General features: G+C 36.4%; 1 protein-coding gene across 1 annotated transcript in view; it reads left to right on the top strand.

The window, feature by feature from the left end:
• LOC150084558 (potassium voltage-gated channel protein eag-like) overlaps positions 1-17,008 on the top strand; it is a 470,795-nt gene that overhangs the window by 422,750 nt on the left and 31,037 nt on the right. The window contains exon 9 of the mRNA XM_090376286.1: positions 6,253-6,449. Coding sequence (XP_090232412.1) covers positions 6,253-6,449 — 197 coding nt within the window. The remainder of the gene's footprint in view (positions 1-6,252; positions 6,450-17,008) is intronic.

The following is a 17,008-nucleotide window of genomic DNA, read 5'->3' as shown; positions in this document are numbered from 1 at the left end:
TAAACTCTAGAAGGAAGCGGATGAATCAGATTGGTCCATTTGATATTGGTGGTTCGAATTTTGATGATCCTGCTTGGATAAATGAATGAGTATTTTGCATTTACATTCACACATGAGGAATTCTGTAAGGAAGGGGAGGACAGAAGTTTACTAAACTCTAACGGGGAGCTAAATGATTTTGAAATAACGGAGAGCAAAGTGAAGGAGAAAGTGTTGAAGTTAAACATAAAAAAAGGTAGCTGGAGTGGATGGAATCTATACAGTTATATTGAAGGAGGCAGCGAGGGAAGTAAGCAAACCCTTCGCCATAATTATGAGAGAATCCTTAGATTCAAGGGAGGTCCCTATGGTCTGGAGATGAGCAAATGTATCCCTAATTCACAAAGGGGTTTCTAAGGGTGACGCAAATAATTATAGGCCTGTTTGTACGCTTAACTGATACTAGAAAGTTGTTCTGCTGCATTTATATCCACAACTGTGGTCGTGTGACCTCCAACGTTGTGAAACAAACCACTTGTATGCACAGCATGGGTGTACCTAATAAAGTGGCAGCACAGTGTATAACACAGTTCCTGAAGTCCCAGAAAATTTCCTTAGAAAATAGTTAGTTGCATTAATATTCTATCGGGCAGAATTAAAATGCAAGATATTAACATTATACAGTTTGGTGTTGTAATCACCAATAAGTTTTATTGAAGACAAACTAGAATTTTGGAAAAAAAAAATTGCAGAGTTTACCGTTTAACTGATTTGATATACTTTGGGCACTTATTTTACCTGGACCTTTTGAAATTAGAAAAAATATATAAAGTAAAAGCGTATGTTACCTTTCCGTACATTCTTCTTACGAGGCTTTTTTCTTTGCTTTTGATCTTGTTAAAGAAACAGCTATGATCATTATAAAAACAGAAGTGACATGCTCAGTCTCTCTCGCTCTCTGCCCTTGTGGGTAGCACAGTCGGCAGGGTCGTCGTCCTCCTCACACCTGGTGTAAAACACAGGAGTTGGAATTCCGTCGATGACGGAAGGAAGTTTTATGGCTCTTTTTCACACGTGGCTGAGTTAGTCGGTCTAAGGCTAGGGTAGCATGGTTTTTTCTTCCGGAAATTCGGATTTTTCTTCCAGAAAACAGAAAATCCGCCTCAGAACACAAGCATTTTACCGACAATATGCATGGAGCAACATGAGCTTAGTTGCCGATGCACCTAAAATCCGGGGCGCCTCCGTAGCCAGGTGGGAAGGAACAGTAGTGCGTATCACATGCTTCTTGATTAGACCGGGGTTCGAGCCCGTCACCACCAAATACAGAAGATGCGGAAAGGTCAGGGAATGACCACCGCATATCCCGGAGCAATAGGGCCTTAGTTGCTAATGCTCCTAAAAACCAAAAAACAACTTAAAATCCAATAACAACAACTCTTCTTGCTCTCTCTCGCACCTCTTTCGCCATTAATCCTGTATTATTCAGGGCTTAATGTCTGCAGTTCAAACAGGAATGTGCATGCTAGCTGCAAAATTGCAGATAGAGTCGCACTCGCAAAAAAAAAAAAAAAAAAAAAAAAAAAAAATGTGTGCGCCAAGCACGCATATCGGAAGTTTAAGTGAAACTTCTTTTGGAAAACGTTTATCACTTGATCGGAAATCCCGTATTAACCATACGAATGCCGTAGACGACGAATCTGCATTGATGGAGCCCGCGGAGATATGAAACGTTCCGTTACCAAATCTAGTTTCAGCAAGTGTTGTGGCACTGGATGATATTTAAAACCATTTAACTTCGATAGAGCCGGAATCACTTTGCTCTTGAGGGAGCCTAAACAGCTGTTATAGGTCGATATTTGACTTATATCCTCATTTTGAAATGCTATCTTATGTTTAAAAACTCAACTCATTTCCGTTGTGTTTTTTTGTCAATCCACGAACGCAAGTTACTCCCATCTGAAAACTGCCTGGAGCGCGCCTACAGAAGTTTCACTTGAAAAAATGCTTTATCATAAATAAAATGCACACATCTGCAAATAGTGTTCAGCTCTGATATGTAAATTGTGTGGCTAAGGTGGACAGACACCGTATATCAAATATAGGCTCGCGCGCGCGCACACACACACACACACACACACACACGTGCCAAAATATAGTGAACATTTCTGCTGACAGTTTTATTTTCTAACTAAAAGCTAGCAATGTGCTATTTGTTTATTTTGTAGTTATCATGCTAGCAAATGTTAGTTCCGTGTGGTGTCTCTATCTGGGATATTTGAGCCCTTTAAGTTAACTGTATTTTTTCTCAAAACGTAGATTTATCATTTCTGGTTATTACGTACTCGCTTATTCGGTCACTTGCACGTTCATCAGAATTCGTATCTGTTGGAATTCTTGTAACCTAATATTTATGTAATGGCAGTCAGTGTCATTTACGTCCATCCCAAGGTACTTCATCCTTGCTTCAAGTGGGGCAATTTTCCGACAGATGATTCTATCAATCTTTAATCGACCGAGTCAGGAAAGTATAAGAACATTCTTCGAATTCTGAGAGTTGTTACTTCCTTAAGAATAAATTCTCTTAAAAATAAGACTTAAAAATAAATTCTCTCATGTGTACCAAATCACACCCAGACTGTGGTACTGAATCTTCACGCTTCTCTGCGTGCTGCAAGCAGTTCACCCTCAGGCCTCGTCCATAAAACAGCAGTTTTCCAAACACACCTTTGTGAAAGAAAATTTCTGAAACGGAATAAGGACTCGTCTGTAAACACGACACTGGTTCAAAATTTTTTCGTTTTCTTCTTTATTGAGAAACGAGAATTAATGTGCATCCCGTTAATTCGTGCAATAATGCAAATTCTTTGAAGTGATAGCCCGGATTGTGCAAGACTGGCCATAACTTACTAAATATCACGAGAATAAACAGACACGGTATACCTTAACTGCACAAGCCCATCCATTTTTGTCTATATTCATAAATTATTTATAATATCGGTTTTACTTTTAACCCATTCAGCATTTTTTTAATCTCTAAGTGTATGTCTTCGCGAGTAACATTGCAGTTATAATCAGTGCCCTCCCCACATCAGGTGGAAAAAAGTCCGGTTCGAATCTCGTCAATGACGCGAGATACTTCTTTTTTTTTTTTTTTGCCCGCTTCGTGGCTGAGTTAGTCGGTCTCAGGCGACTATAGCAAGACCCCGGAAACTCAGGTTTTCCTCCAGCAAAACAGGCAAGTCGACCAGAGAACGAACACGCGCAATTTATAGACATAATACACACACGTATATGAGGTAATTCTCGGGTGGCCGTAATATAACTGTTTATCTCTAAGTATATAGCATGATGTTTTTCTAAAAATTTTCATTCTGCACTCTGAATCTTTTTGTGGTGACTTTTTTATTTATTGTCCACGTTTCATTCCTTATAATGATACAAGTTTTAGAAGTATATATTTTATTTGATTTCTTTCTGACATTTAAATAGTCTAGTACACACATTGATCATTTAATTTACGGAATAGTAGCGCTACCGTACAACCACGTAAGTTTCGATAAACTACCAGTAGATTGCAGGAAAACGTATATTACACTGGCAAGTCCTGACAATTTATCTGGTAGGTGCAAAGAAGCCACAGTTACATGCTCTATGAGGTGTGAAGTGCTGTTTTGGGAGCTGCATAATAGAACATTTGAAGACTGAGCAATGTTTTGGGGGACGTTGCTGTATTAGACGTGGTATGAGTACTGCAGAAACTGAGAGAAATGTCAGAGTGTTACTGACACAAATGTTTGAAGAAAACTGCAGTTTTTAAGTGACATAAGTTCATTAAAGAATCTGTGACCGCAGTGACCACTGTCAAGGAGTTATAAAGAAATAGTTTCTGGGAGTGCTTCTATGTGTGGGTTGATCGATGGTGCTGGTGTATACTTCGAAGGAGATTATTTCGAAAAAGAGAGAACACCGGCAGACCTCAATAACGAAGATTAAAATTAAGTAGATCCATTCCATTAATTAAATGACCAACCTCTGTATTATTTATTATTCCTTCAGCTCTGATAAAATTTGTTGTTTTTATTTCCGTGTTCTTCTCATCTTCATATGGAGGAGTGCAGCCATGATACTTAAAACTGTTTTCTTGTTCTAACATTTTATTTCCTATCCTTATCATGTACAGTTTTAATGCATATGATATACAGGGTGATTCACTACCAGTGCGAAAAATTTGCAGGAGGTGTAGGGGCCACAAAGACGAATCGGAATCACATAGCATTGCAGGGTCCGAAATGTCTTCGTCATGCGGTAGAGGACGTTGAACGGGAGGTCGCGTGAACAGCGATCCCGCTGGAAGTCAGCATTTGCGAACCGTTTCTGTTGAAGAAACCAAGTAGCAAAAGTCCTCCGGAGTGGATAATCTGCAGGCTCCAATGATTGGACGCGTTGCAGATGGTATGAACTCATTTGTTTTGTTGACAGTATCCTCCATACAGTGGATTGGGAAATACCCAATCGTTGGCCTATCGCTCGAGTATTCGTACTCGGACTGCCTTCTGCAAGACGTAGGACATTCTCCTCATTGTCTGGCGTCCTCGTCGTTCGCTCTCGATTCATGGTACCTCTCGTGAAACAACCAGTCTCACGTAACCTTCTGTGCACACGTGCAAAAATCGTATGATGAGGAGCACGCCTGTGCGGGAAACGTTCCTGGTACAAGCGCAGAGTGGCGCGCCCGTTACAGTCCGCAGCTCCATACGCGAGGTGCATGTCGGCCAGTTTAACGTTTGAATACTCGTCCATCCTACTGCGTCGGGAACCGGTTCGCAAATGCTGACTTCCAGCGGGATCGCTGTTCACGCGACATCCCGTTCAACGTCCTCTACCGCATGACGAAGGCATTTCGGACCCTGCAATTCTATGTAATTCCGATCCAGCTTTGTGCCCCCTACACCTCCTGCAAGTTTGTCGCACTGGTAGTGAATCACCCTGTATATCCTATACAGGCTAACTGTTCACGTTTAAATGCCATTAATTTTGTTATTTCTTTGGGGATACTCATCTCAAATTTTTCCATTACTTTCTTAAAAATTTTAAAGTTCATTGTAAATCATCTCTTTTTATTTATTTATTTATTTTTACTGCTATTATCATTTGATCATCAGCGAAAAGTAATGCTTCCATTTTTGTTTGATTATTGATGTTTATTCCAAATTTATTTTTTCTTTTCCATGCCTTAACTGTTTCATTTAAATAAACATTAAAAAGGAGGGTATCCTTGTTGTACTGCTCTTGTAACCAGTTTTCAGTCGGTAATGTATAGTTTTATTTTCTAGCCATTTTTATAACTTTCTCCTTTCTCTTCTACCATCTTCTTTATTTCTTAATTCCCACCTCGTAGCCCTCCTTTCTTTTTCATTTCTTTTCGAATCCTAAACCTTTTTTTTTTGTGGCAGCCTGTATCAGGATTTTTTTTCATATTCTCCCACACCTCTGTATCGAATTTTTCATGGTTTTTTTTTTTTTTTTTTTTTTTCTCTCTCATAAAGCTACTTTATACGTGTATCAGTTAGTATGCTACTTTCAAACATTTTCTCTTACTTTCATTACCAGACTTTTCTGTTTTATTCATCTTAGTTCCCCCTTATCTTTGCTACAATCATATTCTAACTTAAATCTAACTTTCTGGTCTGTTTCTAACTTAAATCCTGTACATACTCCGACATTTAAAACTAACCTTGTTAATTCTGAGTTTACTGCAATATAATCAAAAATTATATATAATTTATAATCAGTCTAATTTATAATAATTTATAATCAATTAATGATTAATGATATTTGGAGTATATTGTTTCAAAATTGTTAAATATAGTTATTTGTAGATAGCAGGATTTGATAAGTACAGAGAAATAATCTCATAAACTGAACACAAACAAAAGTTGAAGCTTAGATGCATTTTTTTCCCTTTTTGTTGAATTAGTAATATTCCGAAAATATTCTTTATTTTGAAAGCAAGCCGATCCCTTAATTATTTTAAGAAATTTGTATTTTTACTTCATTCTTATTTCTGATTACAAATTCCGAAAACTTAGGTTCGTACTGATTTAATATTACAAATTCCTCGAACATAGAAACTTACATAAAAAAGATGTGAGATACTTAAACTGTTCAAACTTCGTTTTATTCTTAACGGTGTCAAATTACACTATTCAAGTAATCATCGTTCTGAAAGATATTCGTAATGTATACTTACAATATTTTGTTATATTGCAGGGAAAGATGACGTGTTTGGCGATGCTTTCTGGAAAGAGCCCACTATTGGCCAGTCGTGTGCAAATGTTAGAGCATTGACCTATTGTGATCTCCATTCAATTAAAAGGGACAAACTGTTGGAGGTGCTCAACTTCTATCACGCTTTTGCAAACTCCTTTGCTCGAAACCTCTTACTCACGTACAATCTCAGGCACAGGGTAAGGCATCCTCACGTTCATCTACATATTAATATGTATTTGCAACATTTTCAAAATAGTGCTTGATCTTATTTTTCTAGAAATAAATGTTGCTTTTCTCTGGCAGATAGCTAAGTATATTTTATCATTGCTGTTTCCCTCCCCCCCTCCCTCCTATCGAATAGAATAGCCTGGTTTGTTTCCCATTGCCAGTTCAGGGATACTTATTTTCTGGGTCGCAAGCTACCTTTTATCTTTTCCTGAGGTAGTTAGTCGTCTCTGGCGAGGGGGTGAATGGCAAAACGGCCATACAATAAAACAATTTAGGGACACAAGATATACGACGCCTCGTGGCCTTAGTTGTTTTTGGACAAAAAATAAACGACAGCAACATTGCTGAGGCAGGCATGTCACATTGGCGGGCCGCGTACGACCCTCAGACTCTTGTTCTGCTGTCCACTGACTGTTGTCAACTTTCACGGGTTAACAGTGTTAACTCTGTATGAAAATAATGGTAAATGGTGGCACTTAAGGAAATATACTAATATTAAATTTAAATAGCATTGATAAATTATACGAATCTTCATAAATGTTGATGATCGTTTATTTTCCCAAAGAGAAATACGTGGGGGAAAAAAACCATCAGTAACAAACATACAAAAACGTACAACGCCACTAATGCATTGTGTGCACTATTGCGGCCCGTTGCTCTCGAACTGCTTGATAACCGTTTTCATGGCCCACAAGCACAGACATAATACACTGCACCTCTGAAAGGCCATGAGGCGTCATTGTATTATGTCTTAACGGGTAGCACAGTGGATATAATCACCGTTCTCCCCATTTCGGTTGGAAAATATCCCGAGTTCGAATCCCATCAATGACATTCATTCATTCATTCAACTCACCTTCAGCAAGTCCACCTCCTAAGCCTAGGCTTATATGTGGATTATGTTTCTTCAGTGATATTATCTTAAGCTGTTAGTAGGAGTGGGGGCACTTTGAACCAAACTGACCAGGGGGGGCGGTCTGTCAAACCTCCCTTCCCCCACCCCGCCAACCCTCCCCTCTCCGAGCTCGCGGTATGCCTCCCCCCTCCCTCCCCTACCCCCGAAACACTTTGAACAGAATTGCACAGCGGGTGGTCTGGAGACTTCCCCCTCCCTCCCCCACCCCAAAACACTTTGAACAGATTTTGTCAGCGGGTGGTCCGTCGACCCAACCCCGACACTAGGTGGCGCCGTCATCGAAACACTTTGAACAGAATTTCACAGCGGGTGGTCTGTCGACCCACCCCCGAAACACTTTGAACCGATTTTGGTTGCGACGGTCGCCGCTAGGTGGCACTGCCATAGAAACACTTTTAAGCTAGCTGACCAAGGGCAGTATTCCACCCTCCCCACCCCCACACACAGATGTTGAATCTTTGATTGTGATGACATCACCAATCACGTGAATCCTTCCCATGATAATGTTATTTTTAGACAATAAATTAATTAGTGCTATTTTGAATTGTTTTTACTTTAAAGTATTCATGAACAAATCAATGGTATTTTTAAAGTATTCATGACCAATATTTTTAACCAATGGTATCTTTTAAAGTATTCATGAACAAATCAATGGTATTATTTGAACATAATTAAAGTATTTATGAAGAAATCAATGGTATTTTGTGATTTGAAAGTGATTTTCAATATAATTTTTAATGAAGACAGATTTTAACGGATGACCTTTTTTGTTTGGAATACTGAACTACAGTTGCTTTCGAATAGATTTGAATAAATTTGTACATGAACATCCTCGTGAATATTGTTGTTTGCCGTATAACGAACAGTCAGACTCATTCATGGCAAGATTTCACTGGTTCTCTTTATTTCGAACACAGTTATAATTTGATTAGTGTTATTACTTGAATGCAATTAATGTGTTTTTCATAATTATGAAGTTCGAAATTAATTTAAAATGGTTGAAGTTTAAGGGGAAATTTAAAAAGTTAAAATAAATTTACCACAGGTTGTGTGAAAATTTCAAGATAAACATCGTAACTCCCAAGCTGTATAACATTCTTACTATTCTGGTTAAAATTCTAAAATCTTCATTGCAGACACGGTTTAAACGAGCTTTTATCGGAATTCTAAAGAGACCGCACAGGTCTTTACTAATAATAAAATCTCAATTCAGATTGCATACTGTTATGAGAACAATCCATTTTTTGTTTTCCCGTATGAAGTTTTCAAGCATAGTTCCAGAAAGTGTTCAGCATTTACAGTATGGAAAAAATTTTGAGCTCCACAAAAATAGACCGGTGATGCTAAGTTTAAGTACTTAGCAATTAAATTTAACTTATTTACATAGTTTTCCACTCATCTAGTTTTATTAGAGTTCAGATTTTGTCTTTCCAGTGAGCGAAATTTTTACCCACACATAGCTGAACGAGAATGGTTTACATTAGAAATTGTATGTTACCCAGTGCCACAATCCTTGACACGTTGTCTTCCTTTTGCTGCGAATATTTTATCAATTCAGGACGTTTCTTCTCCACTTTAATAACAACAACACAAGAATCTGAATGGAGGGTTGAAAAATTCACAAAACCAACACGAGCTTCAATCCATTTGAAGATACAGAAATTGTAATGATATCAACCCCACGGCTAAAGGCAACTGAAATGCTATAATTATCGCGTGGGAGTTTAACCAATCATAAACCAGCTTTGCACGATAACAAGCAAAAAATTAAGTGACATCCACAACATTTTTTCAAAAATGTTTCCAACATTTGTGCGAAACGTAATCTGTATACTGATATGTCTATAAGCCTGGAAAACGCAAAATAAGTAGAACTCTGAGAAAAAACCCCCAAAACAGCAGTGCCATAAACCTCCGTTTACGTCATAATCCTTTGGTTTAATTCCAGGAACACAATTCCCAATTAAACAACATAGTTTTTACATAATTGTAACATGTCTCTGTAGCCAACAGAAAATACTGTAATTGCATGTCTATATGAACGCAATAATATTTATTGTGATCCTGCGATTGTGTTTTTCCCAAAACACTAAGACGTTAGTATGAACTTATTTTCTCTCTCAATAATAGTACTAAGACACAGATAAAATTCGCAAAAGAATAAAAACTTATTTCTCTATCAATAATAATGTTAAGGAACCACAAAGACACAGATAAAAGTTACAAAAGAATATTCTATTTTATTCTTAAAAAAACTAAAGAAAGATACAAAATACTTACAACTAAAGATTCCCTAATCTAAATAAATTAAGCTACTGTAACCACCATCTGTTGTTAAAGCATCGTTACTCCGATCGTGCCAGATGATGGGCACGGTGGAAGCACCGGACGTGGAAAAACCGCTCTCGTCAACGGCATAGGGATTCCGAGGACCACCAACATTTACTTCTTCTTCTTCATACTCCCTGACAATAATTATGTCCGGTGAATGAACCTCACGATCAACGTATGCCGATCCTATTGACACTTCCGATGCCGACCGTGAGGAGTTGGATGCGGATATATCACCATCGTATGAAAGATGCAAACTTGCAGAGGTTGAAAATTTCATAGACACTTCCCATGAACAGAGGCTATTATTCAGCGATAGAGATGAAAATTGGTGTAATCGATACAGGACTGCCCCGTACTAATGGGAGTTGAGCTCCGTGTTTTTGGAAAATATGTCGAGGCATTCCAGTCAAAGACCTCATAACGGTTAGCAACGTCCGAAAGGTCTTCGCAGGAATCCAAGGGAGTTGAACTCCGTATTTTCGGAAAATATGTCAAGGCGTTCCAGTCAAAGGTCTCACAACAGTCAGCAACTTCCAAAAGGTCTACGTCGTTGCAGGAAACCCACGGGTCACAACACTCTGAACTTTTATCATAACAGACACCTGACCCTGAACACATGCACAAACTGTACCTACACAACATTGTAAGGACGGAAAAAACGTGAGAGTAGCATGAAGAAATAAACACAAAACTAGCCCTTTTAAACTCAAGCAGATTCAAATGTTAACCCAATACAACCTATCAGATTGGTGGGGAAAGCTGAAAAATACTGTTGCTAAAAACAACTTATTAGTTAACGTGCTCCTTTTTACATAATTTGTTAACACACATTTTGTTGGATCTGTGAACTGCAAAGATTTAGAACATATTTTTCTGATATAATTTAAAACTTCATAAATGAACGTTCTGTTATGGTAATAGAAATGAGAAAATACAGATATATACACCTAAAAATTAACAGATTTTATAATTTTCACAACCTATTTGTAGGTGTCAAATGTATATTTTAGCCGTTAGGGGATAGCACAGCTTGGAACTCCACAAAGTTTACGAAAGATAGCCTTTGTTTGTCCATAAGATCTTCACTGAAAATGGGGAAGTTTGAGAAAATCACATGTCACCTTTAGATATTTTGCGTGTCCAACCGGAAAAAATTTGTCCCGTTATATTATTTTCAATTGCTAGAATTTGTACGAAATCGAACTTTTTGTGGCAGTTTCTCTTTCGAGATAGAGAAATTGTCCTTAAACGATTTCGCCCACCTTTCAATCCAACCCTCAGGTTTTTTATGCATTCCAACTCAAAAAAAATCACGCAAAACGACTGTAAAACGGTTCGCAACCGAATCGTTGGAATTATTGAAATTATGAAAAATAAATATCGTAAAGCTACATTGACTGGTAGTTTAAAATCAACACTTGTTGACAAGCTGATGGAGGGGAAAAAATAGCATTCAATCTTAGCAACTGCGAATGGATCCAAAACAGTTAAAAGCTGAGATTTTTAATAAATTTTCAGTTATCCATCAACACTTTGTAACCTTTTCAAAACAAACGTGAAAAAATCAACTTAAAATTCTTAATTTTAAGCATTTTCCGTGTACTATAAGATAAATTTGAGCCTGAACAGCTCATTCAAATCATAAAAAACATCCCCAAATAGCATAAAACTCCAACAAATACAGCCAAACCTCGGAAAATCTAAGAAAAGTTATGCAAAAAATCTTAATAACATGTTTTTCAACATTTATTTAAGATTGAGACCCCCCACCCGCACAAGAGGGTTACGGTGTCACAGCAGATTAAAGCCTCATGATTCAAAAATATATAGAGCGTCATCACCAACTCGAGGGGATTAATAATGATTATAACGTTCTTGGGTTTTTTCTCAGAATTCCAATAAGCTTACACATTAACATGAAAAAACAACGGAAACTGTGTACAAGTAATTAATGGACCCTTTAAAATTAGAGAAAATGATCAGAAAGAGAGAAAATAATCGGCTTTTTCCCCCATGTACCCAAGGAATGTGTTTGTGAGATTTTTAATTAAAATTTGCTTACACATCACAACATTTTTGTGCTGTCAAAACATGAAATTCATTCATCACAGTAAAAATCAGGGTGGAAACACGCAAAACACTGTCAAGAGACAGAAATATAAGAAAATTAAGTAAAAATATCTTAAATAATACAGCTCCAACATTTATTCAACCCTCAGACCCCAGCCACAACTTCACAGGTTCTTAACAACCCCCCTCAAAACGATTATGGTGTTAAGACACGCCTAAGGTTAAAAAAGTATTAACCGTTATCATTGAAATAATCACATTTTAGATCTTTTGTGTTTCCAGGAATTCCGTCATCCCTCAAAATTTCAGAAATTACACATTTGGAATCAAGGGAACATATTAGAATTAGTGAAAAATAATAGGGTTTTTTCAAATAAAAAAGCGTTTTTTTTTTGTCTTATTTACAATCAAAAGTTTAAAATTTGTATGTGTGCGACATATAGACAAATAACTTTGCTGGTTTTTACCTAGGAAAACAGTAAAAAGATGATATTTTTAATAATAAAAAAAACTTTTCAAAGTACTCTGAACAGTTGAAATGTTAACAATTTTTGGATCTGTTGTTGCAGCAGAAACATGAAAATACACACAACACACTGTAAAATTAAAAATGACAACAGAAACTATACTTTTATGAATCTATCGGCATAACAACTGATGAATTTTCATATGCACACACTCATACAAAAGATGAGCAAAGGTAATTTGAGACAAAAATCTTGATTTAACACAAAAACAACATAACAGATGAGGGAAAAACACCACACATGTGTTCATACAATTCTAAACTACCATATTTAAAGTGCATGTTACAATAAGAAAAACCAGCAGTGTGTTACAATAGGAAAACTCACCACAATTTTCCAGAAACATTAAGTAATTTTGAATCTCAAAGCAAACAAGAGTTCTGAAACCATGGTAATAGCAGTAATAATCACCGCTGTTACAATCATATCCTTATTGATGTACCAGCAGATACCGTGTTTATTATATAATTCGTCATTTACCAATGTAACGCCTTAGTTTATATTTGAAAAAGGAAAAATTCGAAGCAAACACATGAAAATTTAAGATAATTTTAACCGGAAGCGTATACATTTGAATCGTCACACTTTTAATTTCATTATTTCGACTGAAAATAGCCGATTTCTGCCGAAGGCAATTAGGCTAACACACAGTGTGCATGCTATTTTCACATTCACATTGAACCAAAATAAACCTGAAAAATAAAAAAAACAGCTGCAGATCACCGGCTATTTTACACACGCTAAGACTGAACAACACCAACCTAAGTCAAAGAACGTTCTTTGACTTAGGTTGGTGTTGTTCAGTCTTATATTTTACACACGCTAAGACTGAACAACACCAACCTAAGTCAAAGAACGTTCTTTGACTTAGGTTGGTGTTGTTCAGTCTTAGCGTGTGTAAAATATAAGACTGAACAACACCAACCTAAGTCAAAGAACGTTCTTTGACTTAGGTTGGTGTTGTTCAGTCTTAGCGTGTGTAAAATAGCCGGTGATCTGCAGCTGTTTTTTTTATTTTTCAGGTTTATTTTGGTTCAATGTGAATGTGAAAATAGCATGCACACTGTGTGTTAGCCTAATTGCCTTCGGCAGAAATCGGCTATTTTCAGTCGAAATAATGAAATTAAAAGTGTGACGATTCAAATGTATACGCTTCCGGTTAAAATTATCTTAAATTTTCATGTGTTTGCTTCGAATTTTTCCTTTTTCAAATATAAACTAAGGCGTTACATTGGTAAATGACGAATTATATAATAAACACGGTATCTGCTGGTACATCAATAAGGATATGATTGTAACAGCGGTGATTATTACTGCTATTACCATGGTTTCAGAACTCTTGTTTGCTTTGAGATTCAAAATTACTTAATGTTTCTGGAAAATTGTGGTGAGTTTTCCTATTGTAACACACTGCTGGTTTTTCTTATTGTAACATGCACTTTAAATATGGTAGTTTAGAATTGTATGAACACATGTGTGGTGTTTTTCCCTCATCTGTTATGTTGTTTTTGTGTTAAATCAAGATTTTTGTCTCAAATTACCTTTGCTCATCTTTTGTATGAGTGTGTGCATATGAAAATTCATCAGTTGTTATGCCGATAGATTCATAAAAGTATAGTTTCTGTTGTCATTTTTAATTTTACAGTGTGTTGTGTGTATTTTCATGTTTCTGCTGCAACAACAGATCCAAAAATTGTTAACATTTCAACTGTTCAGAGTACTTTGAAAAGTTTTTTTTATTATTAAAAATATCATCTTTTTACTGTTTTCCTAGGTAAAAACCAGCAAAGTTATTTGTCTATATGTCGCACACATACAAATTTTAAACTTTTGATTGTAAATAAGACAAAAAAAAAACGCTTTTTTATTTGAAAAAACCCTATTATTTTTCACTAATTCTAATATGTTCCCTTGATTCCAAATGTGTAATTTCTGAAATTTTGAGGGATGACGGAATTCCTGGAAACACAAAAGATCTAAAATGTGATTATTTCAATGATAACGGTTAATACTTTTTTAACCTTAGGCGTGTCTTAACACCATAATCGTTTTGAGGGGGGTTGTTAAGAACCTGTGAAGTTGTGGCTGGGGGTCTGAGGGTTGAATAAATGTTGGAGCTGTATTATTTAAGATATTTTTACTTAATTTTCTTATATTTCTGTCTCTTGACAGTGTTTTGCGTGTTTCCACCCTGATTTTTACTGTGATGAATGAATTTCATGTTTTGACAGCACAAAAATGTTGTGATGTGTAAGCAAATTTTAATTAAAAATCTCACAAACACATTCCTTGGGTACATGGGGGAAAAAGCCGATTATTTTCTCTCTTTCTGATCATTTTCTCTAATTTTAAAGGGTCCATTAATTACTTGTACACAGTTTCCGTTGTTTTTTCATGTTAATGTGTAAGCTTATTGGAATTCTGAGAAAAAACCCAAGAACGTTATAATCATTATTAATCCCCTCGAGTTGGTGATGACGCTCTATATATTTTTGAATCATGAGGCTTTAAACTGCTGTGACACCGTAACCCTCTTGTGCGGGTGGGGGGTCTCAATCTTAAATAAATGTTGAAAAACATGTTATTAAGATTTTTTGCATAACTTTTCTTAGATTTTCCGAGGTTTGGCTGTATTTGTTGGAGTTTTATGCTATTTGGGGATGTTTTTTATGATTTGAATGAGCTGTTCAGGCTCAAATTTATCTTATAGTACACGGAAAATGCTTAAAATTAAGAATTTTAAGTTGATTTTTTCACGTTTGTTTTGAAAAGGTTACAAAGTGTTGATGGATAACTGAAAATTTATTAAAAATCTCAGCTTTTAACTGTTTTGGATCCATTCGCAGTTGCTAAGATTGAATGCTATTTTTTCCCCTCCATCAGCTTGTCAACAAGTGTTGATTTTAAACTACCAGTCAATGTAGCTTTACGATATTTATTTTTCATAATTTCAATAATTCCAACGATTCGGTTTGCGAACCGTTTTTACAGTCGTTTTGCGTGATTTTTTTTGAGTTGGAATGCATAAAAAACCTGAGGGTTGGATTGAAAGGTGGGCGAAATCGTTTAAGGACAATTTCTCTATCTCGAAAGAGAAACTGCCACAAAAAGTTCGATTTCGTACAAATTCTAGCAATTGAAAATAATATAACGGGACAAATTTTTTCCGGTTGGACACGCAAAATATCTAAAGGTGACATGTGATTTTCTCAAACTTCCCCATTTTCAGTGAAGATCTTATGGACAAACAAAGGCTATCTTTCGTAAACTTTGTGGAGTTCCAAGCTGTGCTATCCCCTAACGGCTAAAATATACATTTGACACCTACAAATAGGTTGTGAAAATTATAAAATCTGTTAATTTTTAGGTGTATATATCTGTATTTTCTCATTTCTATTACCATAACAGAACGTTCATTTATGAAGTTTTAAATTATATCAGAAAAATATGTTCTAAATCTTTGCAGTTCACAGATCCAACAAAATGTGTGTTAACAAATTATGTAAAAAGGAGCACGTTAACTAATAAGTTGTTTTTAGCAACAGTATTTTTCAGCTTTCCCCACCAATCTGATAGGTTGTATTGGGTTAACATTTGAATCTGCTTGAGTTTAAAAGGGCTAGTTTTGTGTTTATTTCTTCATGCTACTCTCACGTTTTTTCCGTCCTTACAATGTTGTGTAGGTACAGTTTGTGCATGTGTTCAGGGTCAGGTGTCTGTTATGATAAAAGTTCAGAGTGTTGTGACCCGTGGGTTTCCTGCAACGACGTAGACCTTTTGGAAGTTGCTGACTGTTGTGAGACCTTTGACTGGAACGCCTTGACATATTTTCCGAAAATACGGAGTTCAACTCCCTTGGATTCCTGCGAAGACCTTTCGGACGTTGCTAACCGTTATGAGGTCTTTGACTGGAATGCCTCGACATATTTTCCAAAAACACGGAGCTCAACTCCCATTAGTACGGGGCAGTCCTGTATCGATTACACCAATTTTCATCTCTATCGCTGAATAATAGCCTCTGTTCATGGGAAGTGTCTATGAAATTTTCAACCTCTGCAAGTTTGCATCTTTCATACGATGGTGATATATCCGCATCCAACTCCTCACGGTCGGCATCGGAAGTGTCAATAGGATCGGCATACGTTGATCGTGAGGTTCATTCACCGGACATAATTATTGTCAGGGAGTATGAAGAAGAAGAAGTAAATGTTGGTGGTCCTCGGAATCCCTATGCCGTTGACGAGAGCGGTTTTTCCACGTCCGGTGCTTCCACCGTGCCCATCATCTGGCACGATCGGAGTAACGATGCTTTAACAACAGATGGTGGTTACAGTAGCTTAATTTATTTAGATTAGGGAATCTTTAGTTGTAAGTATTTTGTATCTTTCTTTAGTTTTTTTAAGAATAAAATAGAATATTCTTTTGTAACTTTTATCTGTGTCTTTGTGGTTCCTTAACATTATTATTGATAGAGAAATAAGTTTTTATTCTTTTGCGAATTTTATCTGTGTCTTAGTACTATTATTGAGAGAGAAAATAAGTTCATACTAACGTCTTAGTGTTTTGGGAAAAACACAATCGCAGGATCACAATAAATATTATTGCGTTCATATAGACATGCAATTACAGTATTTTCTGTTGGCTACAGAGACATGTTACAATTATGTAAAAACTATGTTGT

This window comes from Mastigoproctus giganteus, chromosome 6 (genome assembly GCF_048544385.1).
Source record: "Mastigoproctus giganteus isolate SK-2022 chromosome 6, ASM4854438v1, whole genome shotgun sequence".
NCBI lineage: Eukaryota > Metazoa > Arthropoda > Arachnida > Uropygi > Thelyphonidae > Mastigoproctus > Mastigoproctus giganteus.
Note: the sequence above shows the minus strand (reverse complement) of the source record. Positions and strands in the feature narration are given on the sequence as shown.